General features: G+C 36.7%; 1 protein-coding gene across 3 annotated transcripts in view; it reads left to right on the forward strand.

Moving 5' to 3' along the window:
- CACUL1 (CDK2 associated cullin domain 1) overlaps positions 1 to 23,886 on the forward strand; it is a 63,662-nt gene that overhangs the window by 26,346 nt on the left and 13,430 nt on the right. For 2 of the 3 annotated variants that reach the window (XR_005016828.1, XM_036828773.1), the window contains exons 4-6: positions 16,533 to 16,628; positions 18,996 to 19,098; positions 20,992 to 21,081. Coding sequence is in view for 2 of the 3 variants with exons in the window: in XM_036828773.1 (XP_036684668.1) it covers positions 16,533 to 16,628; positions 18,996 to 19,098; positions 20,992 to 21,081 (289 nt within the window). In the remaining variant the exon portion in view is untranslated. Of the gene's footprint in view, positions 1 to 16,532; positions 16,629 to 18,995; positions 19,099 to 20,991; positions 21,082 to 21,770; positions 21,802 to 23,886 lie in introns of those variants that run through there. The other variant, XM_036828774.1, reaches the window with a different exon arrangement.

Consider the following 23,886-nt stretch of genomic DNA (forward strand, 5'->3'; position numbering starts at 1 on the left):
CATAATTAGCCTCGTATGACCACTAATCTTTGTGTCTCTAGATGCTTAGGCAATGAATTTATTCATTGTTCAGTTAATCCAGTACATTAATTTATTCAGTGTTGCAAGTATGTGGCATAATCTTGGTGTAATCTCTACCTTATAGAGACCTTAAGGGCAGTTTTCACTGGGGACAGAACAAGAGTGTATGCCAGGCCCCATGAGCCAGAAAAGTTTTATTTGGGTGGAGTGTTTTGTTTGCAGTTGCAGCTCTGATTTTAGTAATGAAATATTGTTATTATGAGCTAAAACAGGAGTGTGGGATTAGTTGAATTTGGCAGATAATCAGAAATTTAGTGTTGGGGTTGATAAAATCAATGAGTTGAACCTTTAGGGCATCAGCCTCTTATCTCTCAAGGGCATCTTAAAATAGCTACTGGTGTGTGTATAGTTTACATGGCCCAGAGTGACTTACTTATCTCTATCAAAAGCCATATCAGTGTTGGAGGGACTGAAGAGTGTATGAAATAATGTTTCCTATTCCCCAGTTATTGATTTAAAAGCTAGAGAATACTGGTTTTTAGAGATTGTAAAAGATTATTTTAATTTGTTGAACCTAAATGCTTTAATATAACAACGTAATCTAACTTGCTTCCTCTTTTAAAAAAATAAATATTGTTTTCATTTTGGAAACAATGATTTTTCAACCACTTCGGTAACTTTAAAATTTTTTTTGTTAAATTTATTAAACTACTTATATAGCTAAACCTACTTAGTATTCTGCTTACTCTTGTATTTTATTACGTGTATATCTATACTTTTTACTTACTACTAGATTGAACTGTGACATATGTTTTGCCTTAGTTTTTTTTTTAAACCGTTCTCTCCGCTTGTGCTTCACTCCTCTGTTCTTTAAATGTGGTAATGAACATCTCTATTTTATTTTCCTTTTTCCATGTCTCCAAAGCCTCAAAATGTGAATTTCCAGTTCTGATTTTTTGAAATACCAAAATTGGTTTATTAGTTGAGTGAACAATATTCTGGTTAGTTTTGGCAAATTCTGTTGAAACTTTTAGCAATCACTATACTTTTGGTGAGGGCTCAAACCAGCTTTTCCAAATGCCTATTGGACATTTCAACTTGGATTTCTTCTTACAGATACTTCATATTCATGTCTGAGTCTAAATTCCTCTTCTCTCAAATCAGTTTTACTCTCAGACTTGAGATTTTATATTCACCTTTGACTCCTTTTTTCTCCCTTACCTGTTATTTCCAGGTGATAGTCAAGGTTGATAGAATACGGTAACTTCATTTGCTTCTGTCCCCTTTCATTCCCATTGCTGTCACCTTTTTCCTTATTATTGGCTCATGCCTGCACTAGAGCAGTACTCTCCTTACTGGTCTGCCTTTCTGCAGTCTGTTCTTTTGACTGACTAATCCTCTAAAAATGCAAATTTTTGATGGGCATACTTTCTTGTTCCAAAACCTTAAGGACTCCCTGTTGCTTTTCTCAATCACAGTTGATTTCTTGGACAGTATAAAAACAACTGAGCTGGTTGATTGGTTACAGGGCTTCCTAGTGGGGAACCTAATATAGCTAGCTCTTTCCTATATAACTATGCAAGGTACTCTGTTAGGTACAGCCGTAGACATATGATTGATAAGGCTAGATAATTTTAGACCAACCCTCCTGCTGAGAACAATTTTTTAAATGGGCCAGGGAGCTAATAAAAAAATGAAGAATTGTAGGACCAAGACCTGGGAAAAGGAGGAAATCCAGAGACGGGAGACTAGCACTTGACCCATTTCTCTACTAGAGGCACCTATTTATTCTGGAAGAGGAGGCTAATAGGCTGAGAAATTTAATAGAGCTTTGATGGGTTGATGGGGATAGGGTAATAAAAATTGGAGTTCAGGTCCCACCAAACCTAAAGGATCACATCCCAGGTGTAGTAAGAATAATAAGTTACAGACTAGCTTGTTGTAGCTGGCACTTGATTCCTGATTGGATTAAGATGGTCTGGATTTGCTAGCTCCTCTAGTTGCTTACCAGAAGCGAAAGTAAATTCTTCCTGGAGAAAGAACATTATCCTAGACATCAAATTGTTTCCATAATTTTTCATAAACAGTGTCTGACGTTCAGTCAGAAATATGTAGTTATATTAGGAGGTGAGGTGATCATAAAACCAAGAGAAATGGAGAAATACATTTTTTAGACAAGAATTGGGAGAATTCATCACCAGTAGTCTCTAACTTTAAAGAAATACTGGAATGTTCTTCAGATAGAAAGAATATGTCCCTAGATGAAAATTTGGAGAATCAGTAGGAATGAAGGAAAACAAAGATAAATATGCAAGTGTAGAATAATAATAGTGATAATGTCTTATAGGGTATAATATAAATAACTCAAACACATGACAGTTGCATGGAAGATGGAAGAAGGTAAAAGGATTTAAAATGTTCTAAGGCCCTTGCATTGTTGAGGAAGAAGGTAAAAGGATTTTAAATGTTCTAAGGCCCTTGCATTGTTGAGGAAGAGGTAAAAGTACTCATTTATTTCAGACTATGGTAAGACAAGGTTGCAGTCTATAACCTTAGGGTAATCACTAAAAAAAATAGTAAAAAGTGTAATTAACAAGATAATAGAGAAAATGGAATAATTTGAAAATAAAGGAGTCAAGAAAGGATAGAGAAAGGTACAGAGAACAGATGGGACAAATAGAAAAATAGTAAGATAATAAACTGACACATTATTTATAATAAACTGACACATGATTTATAATAAACACATTTTATTATTTTATTTTATTTTATTTATTTTATTATTTTTATTTATTTTATTATTTTATTATAAACTGACACATTATTTATAATAAACTGACACTAATTATTTATTATAAACTGACACAAATAACACATTATTTATTTTTGGCTGCGTTGGGTCTTTGTTGCTGTGCACGGGCTTTCTCTAGTTGCGGTGAGCGGGGGCTACTCATCGTTGCGGTGCGCGGGTCTCACTGCAGTGGCTTCTCTTGTTGCGGAGCAGGGGCGCTAGGCACGCGGGCTTCAGTAATTGTAGCACACAGCCTCGGTAGTTGTGGCTCACAGGCTCTAAAGCGCAGGCTCAGTAGTTGTGGCGCACGGGCTTAGTTGCTCTGCGGCATGTGAGATCTTCCCGGACCAGGGCTCGAACCCGTGTCCCCTGCATTGGCAGGTGGATTCTTAACCACTGCCCCACCAGGGAAGCCCATGGGAGCTTCTTAAGGGCATGAATCCTGACTTACTTGTTTCTCTTGGCCTGTGTGGTATTGAACTAAGTGCTCATTAGGTAAATATGCTGGTCTTAATGCTATTAACCAAATGTTTCCAGTCAGGAGTGTACTTCTCTATCCCATTGAAGTTAGACTTGGTCAAGTGCTTTGGCCTGTGAATTTTAAGAGAAAGTGAAGTGTGTTTGGTGAGGTATATACCCAAAGATCTGAAGCCTTTAAGATCGGCAGTGCAATTTTCCATGTTTCCCTTTCTCTGCCAAGTGTTCTAGGTGGTAGAGGCTCCCTTAACCTGCGTCCCTGAGTGCTTATAACATGAAGCAGACCCTCAAGATGGGCATGTAACATGGGAGAAAGAAAACTTTGCTATATATTTTTTTCTTTTTAAACACATTAAAAAATTTTGTTATTTTTTTATTGCGATACAATTCACATACCCTAACATTCACCTTTTTAAAGTGTACAACTCAGTGGTTTTTAGTACAGTCATGAAGTTGTGCAGCCATCATCACTAATTTCAGAACATTTCAGTCACCCCAGAAAGAAGCCAGCGCTTATTAGCAGCCACTCACTAATCTCCCCTCCTCTCAGCCACTGGCAGTAACGAATCTACTTTGTGGATTTGCCTATTCTGGACACTTCATAGAAATGGAATTAGTCAATATATGACCTTTTGTATCTGGCTTAATTAACTTATTAGCATGTTTTCAAGGTTCATTCATGTTTATAGTATGATACTTTGTTCTTCTTTTTGGCTGAAAAACATTCCATTGTTTGGTTATACCACATTTTGTTTATCTAAGCTCTGTTTTGTTAAGTCACTGAGATTTTGGGGGGACGTTGACTGTTAAAATCAGTATTTGAATTGATAATACTTAGAAGATTCTGTTTTATCCCACTACCATTTGGATAATTGAACTTCATGGATATAACATCCTTTACTCTTAAAACTGTTTTCTTTTTTCTTTCTTTCTTTTTTTTTTAAGTATTTATTTATTTACTTTTGGCTGTGTTGGGTCTTCGTTTCTGTGCGAGGGCTTTCTCCAGTTGTGGCAAGTGGGGACCACTCTTCATCGCGGTGCGCGGGCCTCTCACTATCGCGGCCTCTCTTGCTGAGGATCACAGGCTCCAGACGCGCAGGCTCAGTAATTGTGGCTCACGGGCCCAGCTGCTCCGCGGCACGTGGGATCCTCCCAGACCAGGGCTCAAACCCATGTCCCCTGCATTGGCAGGCAGACTCTCAACCACTGCGCCACCAGGGAAGCCCTAAAACTGTTTTAAATGACACTTAGACAATTTGATTATTTTTGTGTACATCTGAATCTGGAATCCACTAGAGCAGTTGGGAGGCATTTTCTCCCCACGTAATGTTGATACATTTATTGTATATGTTAATATACTTTATTAAATTGAGAGTATATTTTCACTTTGGCCAAATAAAAATATTCTGATATTTTGATCTAGTAGCTTTATAGTCGGGAACCCACTAGCAAGTGTGTTTCTTCCAACAGTTTCTTTGTCAGTGGTTTGGAACTTACACTGTACATTACCACCAAGAAACAGTGTTTAAACAGAGATTTTGGCTCCCAGGCCAGGACAATAACATTGAAATGTTATTCGGAACAGCACTGATAATACTAACCTGAGTGCAGGGTCCTAAGGAGGAGAGACCACAAAGACAGAAGCAGAAAAGGAAAATGGTGCGATTTTTATTCTCAAATAAGGCAGAATTTAGAATAGTTTAAATGAGTATTTGTCAACTCTTTTAAAGGAAGTTAACTAATTGCATTTAAACCATTCATTTAAATGAATTTAGAGTAATTTTAATGTCTTTTAAGCTAAATGTATCTTGGTTGAGTTAAATATAATTTGACTCTCAAACCAATTAATAATGGAAATTAATAGAAACTAAATCATAATCAGTCAACATGACTTAATTTTGATTCAGTCTTCGTAGACCCCAGATTACCTGTAAAAGCTTTATTGCCAGACTGCCAACAAATGAAACCAGGTTATCTTCGTGTTTAAAATGAGCCATGGATTGCTTTGCTATTTGTGTTTTGTCCAGTGGGTGGCAGCATAATTCAACTAGTTGTATGCAGTCATTTGAAAGCTTGTATATTTTTTAAAGGCTACAATTTCTATATCTGTTGAGCTACAAAGTGTGTTTAAAAATCTTTCATTCTCCCAAAATAATGCTGTTTACTCCGTGCTATAGTGAGGAAGATTTTTAGATAGTGAGAAGATTGTCTGTTATCCTTTTTACATAGATTTCAAGTAAGGTAAATATCATTGCCAACTGGTAACTATCTCTTCACAGAAAGTCTTTCTTTCTTTTTTTTTTTAATAAATTTATTTATTTTATTTACTTATTTTTGGCTGTGTTGGATCTTTGTTGCTGCGTGCGGTCTTTCTCTAGTTGCGGCGAGCAGGGGCTACTCTTCGTTGCAGTGCGTGGGCTTGTCACTGCGGTGGCTTCTCTTGTTGCGGAGCACGGGCTCTAGGTGCGCGGGCTTCAGTGGTTGTGTCACGTGGGCTCAGTAGTTGTGGCTCGCAGGCTCTAGAGCGCAGGCTCAGTAGTTGGGGCACATGGGCTTAGTTGCTCCGCGGCATGTGGGATCTTCCTGGACCAGGGCTCAAACCCGTGTCCCCTGCATTGGCAGGTGGGTTCTTAACCACTGTGCCACCAGGGAAGTCCCCAGAAAGTCCTTCTGAATAAGTTATTTGGAGATCTATTTTTAAGTCCAAACTAGAACTTAAAGTAGTTGTTATAGCAGAGTTGTTCTTAGAGAATTTGCCAGTGAGACGCCTTAACCCTCTATCAGTCTATAGGCTTCCATTCAGACCATAATTCTAATAAGTTTACTACCATCCTTTGAAGGCAGGGTCTGTGTTTTCTTTTCATGTGTCCTTATAGAACTTAACATAGTGCCAGGCCCCAAAGAGATCCTGTAAAAGTACTTACTAGTTGACAAAAATAAAAACCATATGCTTGCCTTACAGCTGAGATTATTAGAACGATCTACTTATTCCAGTTAAAACAGCATCCTTAACTCAGGAAATGGAATTTATGATGAGCAGGAGAGTCAAATCACTCAAATAATGAATAATTATTTGCAGTTGTTTATTAATCAGAGTGTAAAGAGTACATTTAGGAGTTGTATTCTTTTTAAAATAAACTTTTTATTTTGAGACAGAGTTATGTACTTAAATTGGAAGTTTTGCTCAGTGGTAAAAGAGATGAGGTGTATAGGAAATTGAGAAGTCATCCTAGTTCATCTGACTTTGGATATTTTCTCTTATGAAGTAATCTTGAACCTTCTGTAACTGTTCTTTGTTACCTAGCTTGTCTGTTAAAAAGCTGAGATTAGAACCTAGGTTTATCTCGTTGTTATGTGGATAAGCTAAAGGAATCCAGGATCACAGAGGCTTGGCTTTAATTATGTTTAGTGTTCAAGTCCAAATAGTATTTGGAAAAGGAGGCAAGTCTTATCTTAGAAATAAGCGTAATAGTAATGATAGTAGCAGTTAACTTTGAAAGTTAAGAGACCTAAGAGAGAAATGTCTTCTGCTGTCTTTTAGACTCACTTTGACTTTTTTATTGTTGCTTTTAATTAGAAAATCATCCTTACAACTTATATTAGGAGCATCTAATGTGTACATTATAGTTCTTACCAGCTCCCGAGATTCATTTACCTTCTACGTAACTTATGTTTTTTGGATACTTTACTGTGGAAACAATATCTGCACAGCAGGAATGGGAATGGATAAGAATGTAATGCCAGATGTATGTATTTGTCTATTTGGAAAGAAATTCCAGTTTTATGTAGCATCTCCGTCAGCCTTAGGTGTAATTAGTATTGCTTCTGGAGCCTTGATAAATCTGTCTGTTGGCAGAGTGGTATTGCTCTGGAAAGTCATGGAATAAGTTGGTTAGACTAAAAGTATATTACACGCTATTCATTTTTGCTAAAGTTAGTCATGTAGAGGCAAATTTTTTTTAAAAAGTAATTTCCAGTTTGATATAGAAAATGATATTAAGAGAGCATTCAGGTCCATTTGTATCGTATCCAAAATGCGGAAGTCATACTTGGTAATATAGGAATAAATGTTAAAATGTTAAAAGATTATGAAGGAACTATTTGAAAACTTTTAGCATTTCCGTTTGACTTTTAAAAAAACCTTTTCATTTGTCTGCTGTAATTCCCCATCTTTTTATGCATGTTGCCCACCTCTTCTACTGGGTCATAACATACATTAGTCATAGTTATTTTAAAGTCTCTGTATGATAGTTCCAGCTTGTGGGCATCTCTGTGTCTGGGCCTGTTGACTGTTTAACTCTTGACAGTGGGTGTGTTTTCTTCCTTTTTGGCGTTTTTAATTGAATGCTGGACATTGTATAAAAACATCAGTAGAGACTGACATAAATAATATTTATGCTTAGTAATGGGCCTGCCCCTCTTCTGTCGGGCTGTTGGTGTGAGGAGTTGAGTCAGTCGTATTAGTGGTTGACGTGGGTTTGCGTTTTGTCGTTTCAGTAAACAGTAAGGCCTAGATTCTCTAGCAGTGGACGGTGACTGCTCTGTTCTTAGTGTGAATCAGGAGGGTTTTTTCCAGTGCTCCTGCTGTAGCCTCAGCCCTTAGCAGGCCCTCCTTTGTGGCGGGGGCCTTTCTTTGCACTGTGGCCCTCTCCCAGCAGTGAGTGGATGGCCGTTGCCTGTTTCTTGGTGCAAGGCTTCGGGGTGGGGAGCAGGATTTTGCGTTTGGGTTTTTTTCCCTGGTTCTCTTGCTCCTGCCTCAGTCATAGGTAGTCCCCGTGCACCTGAACCCTCGGAAGTGGGGCTTTCTCAGCGTTCTCGTCTCCCTCTTCCTCACCCCATTTGCAGATAGCCTTGTCCTTCTCAGTTCAAGGTCTAGAACTGGGGTTGGTAAACTTTTGCTGCCAAGGGCCAGGTAGTAGTTACCCTCACGGGCCTTGTGGTCTCTATTGCAGCATCTTTAACTCTGCTGTTGCAGCATGGAAGCAGCTGTGGACAATCCATACATGAATGGACATGACTGTGTTCCGGTCAGACTTTATTTATAAACACAGGTGGTGGGCTGGATTTGGCCTGCAGGCTCTGGTTTGCTGACCCCTGGTCTAGAGCTCCGGAGGGCTTCTTGCTTTCTCCCTACTCCTGCACCTCTTGTCCCCCACACCCTGTGGCAGCCAAATTTCGCCTTGCATCCATGGGGGGCTTTGGGAGTGAGCAGGTTTCCTGCACTTCCCTCAGCAGCAGGATGCTTCTGTTTTGTAGTAGTGCAGAAACCTGGGCGTGAATGGATTTTCTGCTCCCTCCCCGCTGATTGCTGACCTTTGCCTGTGACAGGAGGGCTAGAGGATTCCCTGTCCATCCCCCCATAGTAGACAGTTTTTGCCTCAGGTAAAAGAAGGGTCACCAGGGTGCAGGTGGATCTCTTACCCCTTCCCTTCAACAAATGGCTTTTGCTTTGTAGGCGAGTAGGGTCCAGCGCACAGGCAGTTTTCATTCATGTCTTCCATTGGCAGCTAATCAGCAGCTGTTTACTCTTGATGGGCCCCGAAGTGTGCTTGGGTTTCCTTAGGGACTCCTGCCCCACCCTCAAACCTTGACAGGCCTAGCACATCTGTGCCATAGAAGGTGGCTTTCTGATCTCTTTCACTGCCCTCAAGTATTCGTCTCAAAGGCCCAGTGGAAACCCATGGAAAAGAGCTGGGGAGTAGGTGTGGACTGCCCTTGTGTCGAGGCTCCCAGGGGTTCTATACTGCTAGTTCACACTGGGCCTTTAATGGTTTATTTCAGCTTCTGTTGTTCTTGTACCAGCTTTTATGGCTGCCGTCACCAGAGAGAAACAGTTCACGTGTCCTTTCTTTCCTTAGAAGAGCTTGTCACTCTTTGGAATTCAGTTCACTTGGTTGGACATGGCAGTTGTAAAATGTAGTGACCTCAGGTCTCTGATGAGCTCAGAAAATTGATTATGTAGGTTAACTAGCTTTTTCTTATCATCGGGGCAGGACTGATGTTCTCTGGTGGCTTTCTGCATTCTAAATGGAGTTAGAACTTCACCGTTGCACTTTAATAACTTCATAATCACTGAAGTTGATAATAATCAAGAAGCTGTTAAATTAAAAAGAACAATTCACCTATAGTCTTAACACTAATATTAAAATGTTAGTGTATCATATTTTTATTGATTTCAGTATAGTTTGCAGCTGCAGTGTCACTATTGTCATGCAATAAATGCCTTGTATAGGGTGGGTAATTACTGCTCTGCCCTCTCTTGGATCCTCTAGACTTCCTTCCCATAGAGCACCTCTCTTTCCTTTGAAGTGGTCTAAGGTACAGGCTTCTAAATGCTTAACAGCTGCTGGGCCAGCTGTTTAAAGAATCCCCTGAAGTTCTCTTTAAAAATATACACTTCTGGAAAGTTTCTGAGTCTGGACTTTGTGGCAAAGGAATCTGCATCATTAACAAGCCCTTCAGGTGACTTGGAGAGCAGCATTCTCTGAAATTCACTGGCCTAGGCAAATGTACCATAGTTCCCGAACCTGGTCTCTCTCAAGCAACGAGTGGTGTCATTTTTTGTTTAAACATAAGATTGTATTGTTGCTGAAGACACGCAACACATTTGCACCACTGAAGTGCTAATCTGGAGTAGAAGTACCACGCAAACCTGGATAATGCAGACAGCAGAGCTTGGTTTTAAGTATCTAATGAAGAGGGACTGATGAAGTAGATAGTGGTGGGGCCCGACAGTCATTATAATCACGTTGTTGAAATACATTTGGTCTGTGAGGTGTCGATGATATATATAGCTGAGTGATAATAGCAGATTACAAAATAATTCCATATTTGTTATAAAACATACACACAGAAGAACAGAAGAAAATGTTGATGGTAGTTATCTACCATTCTTGGTAGTGGTTGTTTTCCTATAATTGCACTGTTAATTTTAAAAATTTCAGTGAACATGTATTACTTCCACAAAGATATATGTTAGTGGCCTTGTTATGTTTATTAGATCCTTCCTTCCCGTCTTTTCTTCCTCCCTATTTCATTATAACATATGAAAGTCATCTCTTTATTTAAAGACAACTACAACGTTTTTGTGAACATAAAAGCATATATTCTTAAATTTTTTTCATGTTTCATTTTGGTGGGATGGGGATAGGGTGTAGATAGAAGAGGAGGGATATAATTATGAAATTGTGGAACTTATTTGTATTTTACATCTGCAGTGTCCAGTTTGGTTACCACTAGTCACATGTGACTTTAAAATGACATAAAAATTCACTTTCTTAGTTTTATTAGATACATTTCAAGTGCTCAGTAGTCACACATGACTAGCGGCTGCCTTATCGGACAGTGCAGATATAGGACATTTCCATCATCACAGGAAGTTCTGTTGGGCAGTACTGACCTAGACCATAGTATATTTGTCTGTTGGCTAGTAAAATTATTTAAACAAGTCATGCTGTTCTAAAAATTAATATATGTCTAATTAGAGTAACTGACCAAGCTTCCTTATCTAGCTTTCAAAATTAGAGGTAATTAAGGAATATACTTAGTAAGCAAATATATATATATGTGTATATGTATATATATTTTTAAGGGATATTTAGCAGGTTGGTTCTATAAAACTCTTAAGTACCAAAATTATTTTGTTTTTATATGATGATACATGATTATCATCTAATTCTACTTTTTTTAAACTTAATTTTTCTTTAAAATTACTCTCTACAAAATAGCATCTGTATGAAGTAATCCATTGCAACATCTTGTGGTAATAAAAGATTAGCAACAAGCTATCAAATGGGGGACTGGTTAAATAAATAGTACATTCAAACATTGTACTTAAAAGAATAGATTTCTTTAAAAAGTGGTTTGAGGACCTCTAAGGGTCCCTGAAATCTTTTCAGGGGGTCTGTAAAATCAAAACTGTTTTTCTAATACTACTAAGATCTTAGTTTCCCTTTTCACTATGTGGATATTTGGTCTGATGGTGCAAAAGCAATGGTGGGTAAAACTGCTTGGTGCCTTAGCATGAATCTTCACTTCTACAAACTCACAGCAGAAAACAAAAGCATTTCACTTAAGAATGTCCTAGATGAAGCAGTGAAAAATATTAATTTTATTGAATTGTGACTTTGCGTATACTTAGAAAAATATTCTTTGTGAAGAAATGGGAAGCTGTATACTAAAGTAACAATGATTGTTTTGAGAAATAGCACTTCTGTGGTTATATGAGTTTTGAGCTAAACTAGCTATTAAGCTAGTGTTTTCCCCTATAAAACACTCCTTTTATTTGAAAGAATGACTGACAAACTATGGTTATTTAGACTGGTGTTTAATAGACATTTTCTGAAAAATGAAAGAAGTGTGTCACTTCAAGGAAAACAACTGATGGTATTTGTTGCCAATGATAAAATTTGAGCTTTGAAGTGAAAATTAGAATTTTGGAAAACCTGTATCTACAACGATGATCTTGATAACATCCCAATACTTAAAAAGACTTTTCTGATGAGATAGATGGTGATAATTTTTTTTTGATGTTGTATAGTGAAATGTGTCATCATTTAGATCTACATAACTCAGTGAGTCAGTATTTTTCAAATGACCGGTTTGTAATGCTATAAAATGTATCTGTAAAAGACCCATTCAAAGTAGAAGATAGAACAATGGGTTTTAATGTAATAGGGTATCAAGAATTCATTGATAGTTTCAGATTTCATATCCCAACTAACCTTTAAGAAACTACCACTTGTCAAGTTTCAGAGAAGAATATCTACAATTATTTGAAAAGGCTATTAAAATATGCCTTCCTTTTCTGACTACATATCTGTGTGAAGGTGGATTTTCTTCATTTACTTTAACCAAAACATCACATCACAACTGATTCATTACAGAAGCAGATATGAGAATCCAGCTGTCTTCTATTAAGCCACTCTCAAGAGACTTACAAAACTGTAAAAACAATACCACTCTTCTTACTAATTTTTTTGGGGGAAAATATAGTTATTTACATATAACTTAGTTTATAATATAAAATATTTAACTGTATTTTAACATTAAAATTGTTAAAATGTGATGAGCTTATTATTGTCATTTTAGAATATATTAATACATAGTTTTAAAACCCAGTTTTAGTTTCTAATATGGTAAATATTAATAGATACAACCTACATTATAAATAAAAGCTTTTTGGAATTTCCAATTATTTTTAAGAGTATAAAGGGTTGCTGATATCAAAATGTTTGAGAAACACTAGAATAAAACAGTCTCCAAGATACATTGTTAGGAAAAGTGCAGATTAGTATGATTGTAAGTTAGCATTTGTGTGAAAAAGGATATAAATGGGATTCTTATTTTTTTGTATATATGTAAAATTCTTCTGGAAGGTTATAAAGGAATTAAGTGTTGGTTTGTTCAGTGCGGAAGGAATGAAAGGTAAATTCTTTACTCTAAACCCTTTTGAACTAATTTGAATTTTAAACCAGATGAATGAATTACTGATTTAAAAAAGAAGAAGAAGAAGAAATTAAAACATTCCTACCAGCTATATTACAAATTTCAGGGAATCTAAGTCTGTTATGAGAAGTTGGAGCATGTTTGGAGTAATGGTTATTTTTCTGGCCAATTGCTTTTTTCTTACTTTATTTGAGAAGAAAATGAAGCTTATTTTAGGGGTAAAAAATTTCATTTAATGTCCAATCCAAATACATTCATGGTGAAATTATGTAAATCAAATAGGTAGCAATTTCCCCAATGGGACCCAAAGTATACTGAACTTAAGTTTTAAGGAGGAACAATTCGATTAGCTTTTTTACTAACAGGTATTTCTAGGTTTCTAGTAAAGAGAATGGATTTATTTTAGAAGACTATTATAATTTGTAGTCTGTCATTTAAGAGGTTTTGAATAAGTGCTACATGTAATGTGGAAGTAAAAAAGCTAAGTAAATGTTCTGACATTTGATTCAGTACAAAAAGTACTTTTTAATACTCATAACCTTTGCGGCTTTGGGAAGTCTTGAAAAGAATAACTAAGGAATTCAATTTTATTTATTCTGTCTGCTATTAAATTTAAGTGTGGCTTTTGATCAATGTTCATACTTTTAACTTTTGGATAGATACAGTATCCTTTTATGAAAAAGGAAAATTATTTTAATGCAAAAACTCTTCAGATTTTCTTTTTTCATACCATACTTCTAAAATTTATTTCTTTGAATATTGAAATATCATTTCCAGAGTTCTTCGAAGCAGTTTAGAGAAAGATATTACATATGATTCTGTTCATTAGTTATAGTGAAAAGTTTGCCCATAATGTGGAACTATTTTCCCCAATTTTTTTAGTTAACAAAGAATGCCTTTAATAATGTTAATAGGTTTTTCTGAAGTATTAAACAAATAGGTAGTTAATTCATAAAGGAGTTTACTCTTGCTACTTGCATGTGCATGTGTAATAGTTGACATTTTTCTAAGCACACATTATTTTCTTTGATTCTCAGCACATCTTGGAAATGGCACAATTAGTGTTTTTCTTATTTTTTATATGTATGGAAATCGAAATTCAGAGGGCTAAATGAATTGTCGTATAGCCTTGTTAAATGATCAAATAGCAATTTAGATTTAAGCAAGGCTAGATTAGATTTAGATTTAAACAAGTTTAGATTTAAGCAAGACTGTCCTAAGTGCAAAAAAAAAAAAAAAAGCATTTATCTATACCTACTATGTTCGGGTTCTGTGGTCTGCACTAGAGATATAAAGATAAGACACAGATCTTGCCCTCTAGGGGCTGAAAGTTTAGTGACAGAGACTACCCAGTGGAGAAGTGAATAAGTGTGGTGGTGCCCTGTTGAAGGGCCATATATCTCAGTTTCGAGGAAGTGACACAGATCTTGAAGGATGAGTAGAAGTTAGCCAGGGTGAGTCTGGTTGGGGGTGGTGATAAAAGGCGTCAGGTGGAAGATACAGTCAAGGAGGCCTAAGCAGCACACAGACATTGTTTGGGAACTGTTAGTAGTTCCATGTGATGACTGTGCTACATGGAAGAAGGAGCAGGATGTGATAGCAGAGAGGTAGATAGTGGCCTAAATTGGAAGTCTGAACTTTTTTCTGAAAGTTTCAGGGTGCTAAAAATTGATTATAAATAGTTGGAAGGACTGAGTTTGAACAAGGTTAGAATCTTAATTCTTGGGCTTATTAGCTGTAGGACTGTAATCAGTTGACTAAATATTTCTGAGCCCCAGTTGCCTCAGATGTTAAATGGAAATAACATTCAATTTATTGCAGTAGGAGGACTAAGAAAAATAAATGTTAAAAAAAAAAGCACCAAATGTGCACCAAACCTGTATGTAAAAACTCAGTAATGAAAGATGAATTAGAAGTAAGGACAGCTTGCTGCACATATCTAAGCTTCTAAGTAGAACCGAAAAAAATGAATTAAATTTTATTTTAAAATATTATTGGGGTTTCCCTGGTGGCGCAGTGGTTGAGAATCTGCCTGCCAATGCAGAGGATACGGGTTCGAGCCCTGGTCTGGGAAGATCCCGCGTGCCGCGGAGCGGCTGGGCCCGTGAGCCACAATTACTGAGCCTGCGCATCTGGAGCCTGTGCTCCGCAACAAGAGAGGCCACGATAATGAGAGGCCCGTGCACTGCGATGAAGAATGGCCCCCACTTGCCGCAACTAGAGAAAGCCCTCGCACAGAAACGAAGACCCAACACAGCCATAAAAATAAATAAATAAATAAACCCAAAGTTTAAAAAAAAAAATTTTTTTTTAAATATTATTGGACTATTTGGACATTTCTAAAACAGCTTAGCTGAAATAGTTTTATATATTTCAATGTTTAAATTTAATATTTAGGAGTCTTTCAACGTGGTGTTTCTTTGTATACTCGTTTGAAAGCCGGACTTTGTGTATACGATGTGGTTATCAGATGAGGAGACTGTTCCTGCGTTAGCCCTCGTGTGGAATCAGTTTAGTTTGTGTGATGTTTTGTGCCATGCCATTCCCCCAACTCCCTGGCCCAGGAATGAGTTCATAGCTGGAAGACTTGGATCTGTCATTCTAATTTTAGGCAAATCCTTGCCCATTTGTGTGTTTCTTCAACATTAAAATGGTACTTAATTAATTTAGCTTTAGAGAATAAAATGAAATAGTACATGATACGTTTTTGTAAACCACAGTGTCTTAATCTGCTTGGGCTGCCATAACAAAATACTACAGACTGAGTGGTTTAAACAACGGAAATTTATTTCTCACCATTCTGGAGGCTGGGAAGTCCAAGATTAAGGTGCCAGCTGATTTGGTTCCTGATGAGAGCTCTCTTCCTGGCTTGTCGACAGCCATCCTCTTGCAGTGTGCTCACATGGCCTTTCCTCTGAGTGTGCTTTGGGGGAGGGGAGGGAGAGGAAGGGGAAAAGAATGAGCCCCTTGGTGTCTTTTCTCATAAGGACACTAATCCTGTAGGATAAGGGCTCTACTCCTATGACCTCATTTAGCCTTAATTACTTCCTTACTCTAAATAGAGCTGCACTGGTTAGGGTTTTAACATATGGATTTGTGTGTGGGGATACACACATTCACATTCATTCCACGATGTGCAGTTAAATTGGAAGTGTTCTCTTTTGATGGCTTTATGACATGGTATTTGGTAACAATGAGTTAAATGCCAGTCATGTATTGTATTTATTTTAACTGCTCTCCAGAGCTGCAGATGTATATGGACCATTTGAGTCCTGCCTTCTAGCCAATAGGTTTATAATTGGTTAGCTACAGGAGTGGTACAACCAAGTTAGTATCAACTTAGAATATTACTGTACCTAAGGTAATTCTAACATATCAACAGACATTCTCATAGTATATTAAGCCTATATCACTTCCTTGAATTTCCCCCCCTATTGCAAGCCCAAATATAGTTTGATTCCCATAGTAAATGTCTGTAGTTTAGTGGTGATTTAAAAAATCATATCATTTATCTTAAGTGTAAATTTACCTTTTTACTTGTTAACAGAGCAAGCCTTTTAACTGACATGGTAAGGTTACACACATTTTAAAGGCAGCTAAATCAAACCTCAGTTTTGCATAGCAGATATTGGAATAGAGCTAGAAATCTTAACTAAACTTCAGGATATAAGCCTCCTCTTTTTCTTTATTGTGAATTTCAGTGTGAACTTTGATTGAGTTCTAAGTCTGCATTTTAGATTGTGCCGGAAGATCTTCTGGTTTCCTGGAATGATCACATTTATGTTCTTTTTCACAGGCCAGCCCTCCAGATCTCTATATTGAAAGATTTAATATAGCTCTTGGACAGTATATGGGAGCATTGCAGAGCATTGTGCCTCTTTTCATATATATGGTAAGTTAGAGCTGTTTCCCCTTTCCAGATACCTCGGTTTATTGGTCTAAGTGCAGATAGATGCAGAAAGTTAAGCATATTCTATTTTTCTTTTACTATGTTTTATGTTAGAAATGGAAATTAATCTATTTCAGCAGTGTTGATAGTGTTGGCATAGAAGACTTATTTAGCCTTTCACTGTTTTAAAATTTCATAAATACCATTGCTGAAACAGACAATTAGGCATTAATAATCAGCAGTCACCCAATTAACATTTATTTTGTTTCTGCCATATGGAAGATGCTGTGCTTGGAAAATAAAGATATATCAGAAAGATTTCTTACCTTCAGAAAGTAGAGATTTAAGACATGTATCTAAAAACATGATGTATAATAAATGCCAAGGAAGTAACTCCATAAAAAGTAGAACAGTAAAGTTTGCTTTCATTGTGATAATCTTTTTCACTTGGAGAATTATGCCATGAGTATGCCATCTTGTAGTCTGTTGACTTTGTTGAGGTGTCCCCGCCCTGTCCCCCACCCCCACCTTTTAAATATATAAAGCTATAGGATCTTAATGTTAGTGTTCCTATTGAACAGAAGAGCCCTTAGAAACCAGTGTCCCACTTTCTCTTTGTTGATTAGATTAGGGAATGGGTTGTTTAGGTTGATCCTACATTCTGTAGCCTAGAGATAAACTATGTGTATAATACCAATCTTCAAAATGATTTATTCTCCATCAGATATGCTTTACTGAAAAAAACAGAACATTGGGAGGAATCTGTGTTATCAGTGGGAGACTACTATTTAAATAATTTGTGGAGGATATTTATGGTAGAAAAATACACAGTTAAAAATAATGACATGTCTGTATGTTATTTTGGAGAGAATCTTTTCAACATACAATGTTAGGTGAAAAAGCAAGATGTAAAGCGGTGTGTGTTATATTTCTTCATTAGCAAGTGTTTTCTTCTTCATTTTAGAGGGAAAAAAAGCATATCCAAAAAAATGTAAGAACATTTTAGAAAGAGTATACAAAAGTTTTTGCAGTGTAGAATGGGACCTTTGGGAATGGGACAGAAAGTGTTCTGTGGGAGACTCCTTTTTATTGCATACCCTTTTGCATGGTTTTATTTTGTAATTATGTGCATGTTAGTTTTATCATTTTTTTTTTTTTTTGGCTGCATTGGGTCTTCATTGCTGCGCGTGGGCTTTCTCTAGTTGCGGCGAGAGGGGGCTACTCTTCATTGTGGTGCGCGGGCTTCTCATTGCAGTGGCTTCTCTTGTTGTGGAGCATGGGCTCTAGGCGCGCGGGCTTCAGTATTTGCAGCACGTGAGCTCAGTAGTTGTGGTTCACGGGCTTAGTTGCTCTACGGCATGTGGGATCTTCGCACATGAACCTGTGTCCCCTGCATTGGCAGGCGGATTCTTAACCACTGCACCACCAGGGAAGTCCCTTATGATTTTTTTTAGAGAGAAAAAAACATGTTAAGAATTGAGAGAATCAGTGAGCAACTTATTGACATTCATTCCTCTTTGTATTTTCCACTCCTGTACATTGAGTTAACATTTAAACATGAACAAATTCAATCTTTTTGATTTGCCAGTCATTCTAATTAGGATGCTTTTGGCTGCAAGAAACAGAAAACCTGATTCAAAGTGATTTGTAAATGAGAAAGGTATTATCTCTTGTAATAAAACTCCAGAAATACGGCAGTTTCCGGGTTGGTTGAATCCGTGGTTCAACAATGTTACCAAAGTCTCAGGTATTTTTTGTCTCTTTGCTTTATACATCTGTTTCATCTTGTTCTCCTCATGGTTGTGAGATGATTTTTACTCAAGCCTAGGTTTCCCTTAGTCTGATTGGGTTACCTTGGATCACTTGTCTACCTTTGAACCAAAGACCATCCATCCCTAAGGAATGCCATAAGCTGAATGACTTAGACTAATCATTAAAGTGAAATGTAGGGGAGTCAACCAGTGCATGCCCACTGCATGCTTTCAGCCTAGCTCATTGATAAATAGGGTACCTTTCACTAGTGTTTCCTGGTGTTGCCTTTAGATGATGATGTAGTCATTTAAAAGGGCACATTAAGTGCCTGTCATACAATATGGTCCATTGCATCCCTGTCTAGTTAATGTTGAGTATCTTCCCATGTTCTTTTGTATGATTTATAGCATTTTATCTTGACGTGCTTTTAACCCCATGCTAGGAAGACTATAACTAATAGTGGCAGGGCTTTTGTTTTCTGATGTTGGGTCTTTATGTTTTAATTGATGCCTTTATGAATTGTTTCCTAAAATTATTTATTTTTTAGTGCTTCAGTTCATCAGACTAATCATTTCTCTCTAATTGATGCACTGAAAAATAACTTATTTTCTTTTTCAGAATAAGTTTTACATCGAAACCAAGCTTAACAGAGACTTAAAAGATGACCTTATTAAGCTGTTTACGGAACATGTTGCAGAAAAGCACATTTACAGCCTAATGCGTAAGTAATTAAACTTACAGGGATGGCATAACACTAGCAGTGTTTGGGGGTTTTTTTTTTTGAATCAAAGAGCATTGGCATCTAAACCCCAATGTTGATGTCTTCTGAATCTTACAGCGATCATAAAGCCCAATTCTATAGAGAGAGACACTGAGGAATTGAAAATGTGACTTGAAGATCACCCAGTGAGCTGGGGGCAGCCAGGTCACTGGACAGTGCCTTCGTATCTGGCATGATACTTGCTGCCTTTTTTTTTTTCTCTGACATTGGGGGAAATATTAAGAAGTTCACCCATAACTTAGTTACTGGTAATTCTAGGAGTGCAATGTTAATATCTTTGAAATGGTAGCACAGTATCCTCTCAGTTTCCTTATTTGTACTAAAAAAAGATAGATGACAATTAAGCTTGTGAGAAAGTAAATCCTAAATTAAATAAAGCATATGAGAATTAAACATATTGTAAAGTACCTAGCACCTGTAGGAAAGACTTTTCCTACAACGAATTTTAAGTGGAGAGGATTTTAGTGAAATGTTATACCTTCTTAACCTTACCTTTTGTTGCTGAATGTGATTATTTTTCAGTTAATTCATCCCAAATTAATTTATATACATTTTATGTATAACTTAACCTGTGAATTTATCATTTCCTTATAGCTATCAAATTTGACATAGGTGGTTATACTTATGTAGAAGTTGTTTGCAAATGTATATATTTGACCACATAATGAATGTGTGATTGAACATGAAGAGTTGGTGGAAACAACACTTACTGAAAACCAAACGATCGGTCAAAGAGTAGGAGGAAGATGGATTAATAGAGATAGACCCTGGGTTTGGGGTACATGTTGAAATTAGAGAGAACCTTGAGTAGAAGAGCCTCTAAGAACCTAAAATTTAGAATTTCAGTTTTTAAACATGACATTTAAAATTTTTCTGCAATGCCTAGCATTGCAAATGTAACTCACATTGCATGTTTGAAAGTACAGAAATCATTGTTGGCCAAGTGAGATGGTGTTTCCATTTTTAAAAAGGTGGGGATAGAAGAAAACAACTTATATAATTTTACAAGCTGGCTTAGATGAAAATTATGCCAAGTTTCATGGGTATTTGGTTAGTAAATTACAGGTCTGTGAGAGATGAATTAAAAATGAGCCGTTTTGAGTCAGTAGTATCTGTCCTATTCATTAAATGATGGAGTTCATTTGTATATGTTTTGTCTAGAGGAAGTATTTGTATCCATTTAACATATTTTAATAAGATTTTTTGTGTGACCATAGATAACCTAAAAGAAAACTGACTCTGTTGTCATGTTTAGTCAGGGTCACATGGTTAGGCAGTGTGATGTCTTGCCTTTACCTTTAGTAAGGAAAAGTACCTGCAGTTGTAGCATTTGGGAAAGTGAGTTTCTGACTCTGATCTCAGTTACTAGAATTACTAATAACATGTCTTTCAGAAAAATTCCAAGAGCCTCATATATGGGTGATTTGGGGGAAAGGGAAATGATGGAGGGAGTTAGAGAATGTTTCATTCCCCAAATGTAAATCTTTTGAATCGTGAACTTAATGGGAAGTATTTATAGCTCACTCACTAAGTACCATGAATACTGTTGCTTTTAGAAAGCTTTACTTATTTTCAGAACCTCCATCAATTGAATCATTTCCGTTAGTGTTTCAACAGATACGCACATATCTACTTGCTGGATTGAGCTCTACTGCACTGGATTAAAAAAAAAAAAATCTTTACTGTACAAATACTTGGTTTGCCCTCTTGGGTTGTTCTTTTCTTGCCCTTGTTTACCCTTCAGTTTTTGGGAGAAATAGTGATAGACAGTGAAACCTTGACAATCAATAAAATGTTGTATCATTTTTATAACCCATTTTCTCTCTATTTCAGCTTTACTTTTAGAAGCCCAGTCAACACCATTTCAGGTCACACCTTCAACTATGGCAAATATTGTGAAAGGCCTGTACACTCTCAGACCAGGTAAACATTCATCATTTCTTTAGGGGTTGGACTTGTTTGTTTGTTTATGGCACTTCCAGCCCTATCTGCGAGAGGATAGTGTTTCTTTGTGTTTTCTGAGGCCTGATGGTATTTGGATTTGTTATAGCAAAAAAATTGAGTAGATACTCATCATTGTGAAATGTAAACTCAGGACCTCACTTGGAAATCTTTCTATGCTAGTGAAAACCAACTAGTTTGGGGAATACAAGAAATAGTTTGTAGGAGACACTTTAGATAAAGTAGAATCTTATGTCTGGCTTTAATCTCTTTTTTTGTTGTGAGGTTCTTCTTCACTTCTACCCCATATTGCAAATATGCACGGGCATACACATTCACAACTCCATCTTGTTAGGCCTATTATGTAACTTACAAGGAATCTAGAAGTGTTGGTAAAGTTACAATCATTTCATAACGATAGTTTGAGGAGAAAGATAGTCAGAATAGCAGAACCAAAAATCAAAGATCACTGTATTCAAAGGCATGGTTTGTAAATTATCTTAATGTATCTGTCTTATAATAAAAACACTGTGGGACTTCCCTGGTGACGCAATGGTTGGGAATCCGCCTGCCAACGCAGGGGACACGGGTTCAAGCCCTGGTCCGGGAAGATTCCACATGCTGCAGAGCAACTGGGCCCTTGTGCCACAACTACTGAGCCTGTGTTCTAGAGCCCGCGAGCCACAACTACTGAGCCCTCATGCCACAACTACTGAAGCCCACGCGCCTAGAGCCTGTGCTCCGCAACAAGAGAGGCCACCGCAATGAGAAGCCCACGCACCGCAATGAAGAGTAGCCCCCGCTCAACGCAACTAGAGAAAAGCCCGCGCACAGCAGTGAAGACCCAACGCAACCAAAAATAAATAAATAAATAAATTTTAAAAAAACATTGTGAATTTAAAGGACTCTCAAGATGCTTTTGTATGTTTCTTTCTGTTTTTAACCCAGACCCTCAAACTTAACATACAGTTGTCTAGCCAATTAAAAAATGTCCATAGGAGAGAGATTGCAGAAGTTCAGGGTAGAAAATCGTTTTTCAATGTAGAAACTTAAGGTTTGCTTTTTTGACAGCAATTATCTTTTTATGAAATTCTTTTGTCATTTGGGGATTGAATGAAATAAAATGTGATCTAAAGAGCTTAATGTAGTACCTGATAATGTAATGAGCATGCTAATATTAACTGTTGTTACTACTATTCATTTGGGTCCAGTGGTTATTTTATTTTAATTAATTGATGTCTGGATAGTTTACTTACTTAATTTAAAAGATATATCAGAATTTAGCTTGCTAAAATGGAAACCAATTAAAAACTGATACTAGGGGTAGTCTGTGATGCCCAGAAGTACCATCTTTCTCAGGCTTCTTTCAGCAGTTAGTGACTTCTAGAGGAGTCAAATGTAATGTTACTTAAATTTGGATCAGTTCTTGCTCTATTCTTCATAATTTTTAGACAAATTATTCCTATAAAGTAATTATATAAAGTTGCAAAAATATTGCATGTGTCCAATAAACTGATATATTTCTTTTTCCAGTTTCTTAGAATTTTGAATTTCATTTTACTAAATGTGATGAAAATAGCTCATGAGTTTTTCTTTTAGTGCTGGGTTATGAATGATTTTTTTCTTTTTCTTTTGGAAGACATCCAAATACAATATGACAGATTTCTAAATTCTCCCTCCCAAGTGGGCAGCTTTATCAGCTCTGGCTTTTATCATAAGTAACAAAATTGCAGAATAAAACCAGTCACTAAGGGTAGAAAAACTTGTAGATACTTCTTTATCTAAATGCTATTTTTATCCAGGTTTGAGCTCTTGTAATAGGTTTCATACTACTTGTGAGGAGAAATCTGTATTTGAGAACTGTCCTTTTGAAAAGGTGAATTTTATCACAGACTAACCTTTTGCTGTCCTAGCTATTTTCTGAGATACTATTAAACATATTTTGATGTTTACTTGCCTTGCTCGTACCCATTGTGTTCCTAGTTTGTTAAAGCAGATTTATTCACTTGACAGATTAAGGTTAAAATATTTTAAAAGTTGAATTTTAAATGTAAAAGTTTCTTTCATTGCAGTAGTTCTTAAGTGCTGATTTTTGTATAATGAATGCATCTGAATCACCCAAAAAAGTTTGTTAAACTGTAGATTCCTGGGCCCTAATCCTTGGAGATTCTGATAACATCTCTTATTTAGATGTGTTTCTACCTAGTCTTTAGAAGCTCAGTCTAGGAATAGTTCCCATCATCCCATCCTGCATTTCTTCATTTAATACACACACTTTTCATTGTTTCTTTATCTTTATTTTAATGATTGCCTGGAGTTCCACAAAATGTCAGACTGGTTTGACTCCTTGCCAACTCTGACTGGTGGGTTAGTGGTTCCCCAGGGCACTGAATTGAGACTCTTTCTAAAGCCATATTTGAACTGAGCTTGAAGGAGGGACACTACTGAGAACATTTTGACATGAGTTTGTACAGAGGGTGAGTGGATTGGCCTTGGTGGTGTTTGTGGTATTGGGGTTTTTTTTGTTTTTTTCTTTCCCCATCTTTAATTTAGCTATTCTTTTGGGCATTTTTTTTTTTTTAACTTGCCAGTGACCCAGCATTGCATAGCATTAAATGTGTTTTTTTCAGATTTAGAATTATTTACTTAGATTACAGGTTTTAAAATGAGCATGCTGGATTACATAGAGCATTGACATTTTATGGATTTTGAGATATATATATATACACACACATATATATATATACACACACACACACACACACACACACACAGCCAAGATGTTTT

Source organism: Balaenoptera musculus, chromosome 16, assembly GCF_009873245.2.
Source record: "Balaenoptera musculus isolate JJ_BM4_2016_0621 chromosome 16, mBalMus1.pri.v3, whole genome shotgun sequence".
In the NCBI taxonomy this organism is placed as follows: Eukaryota; Metazoa; Chordata; class Mammalia; order Artiodactyla; family Balaenopteridae; genus Balaenoptera; species Balaenoptera musculus.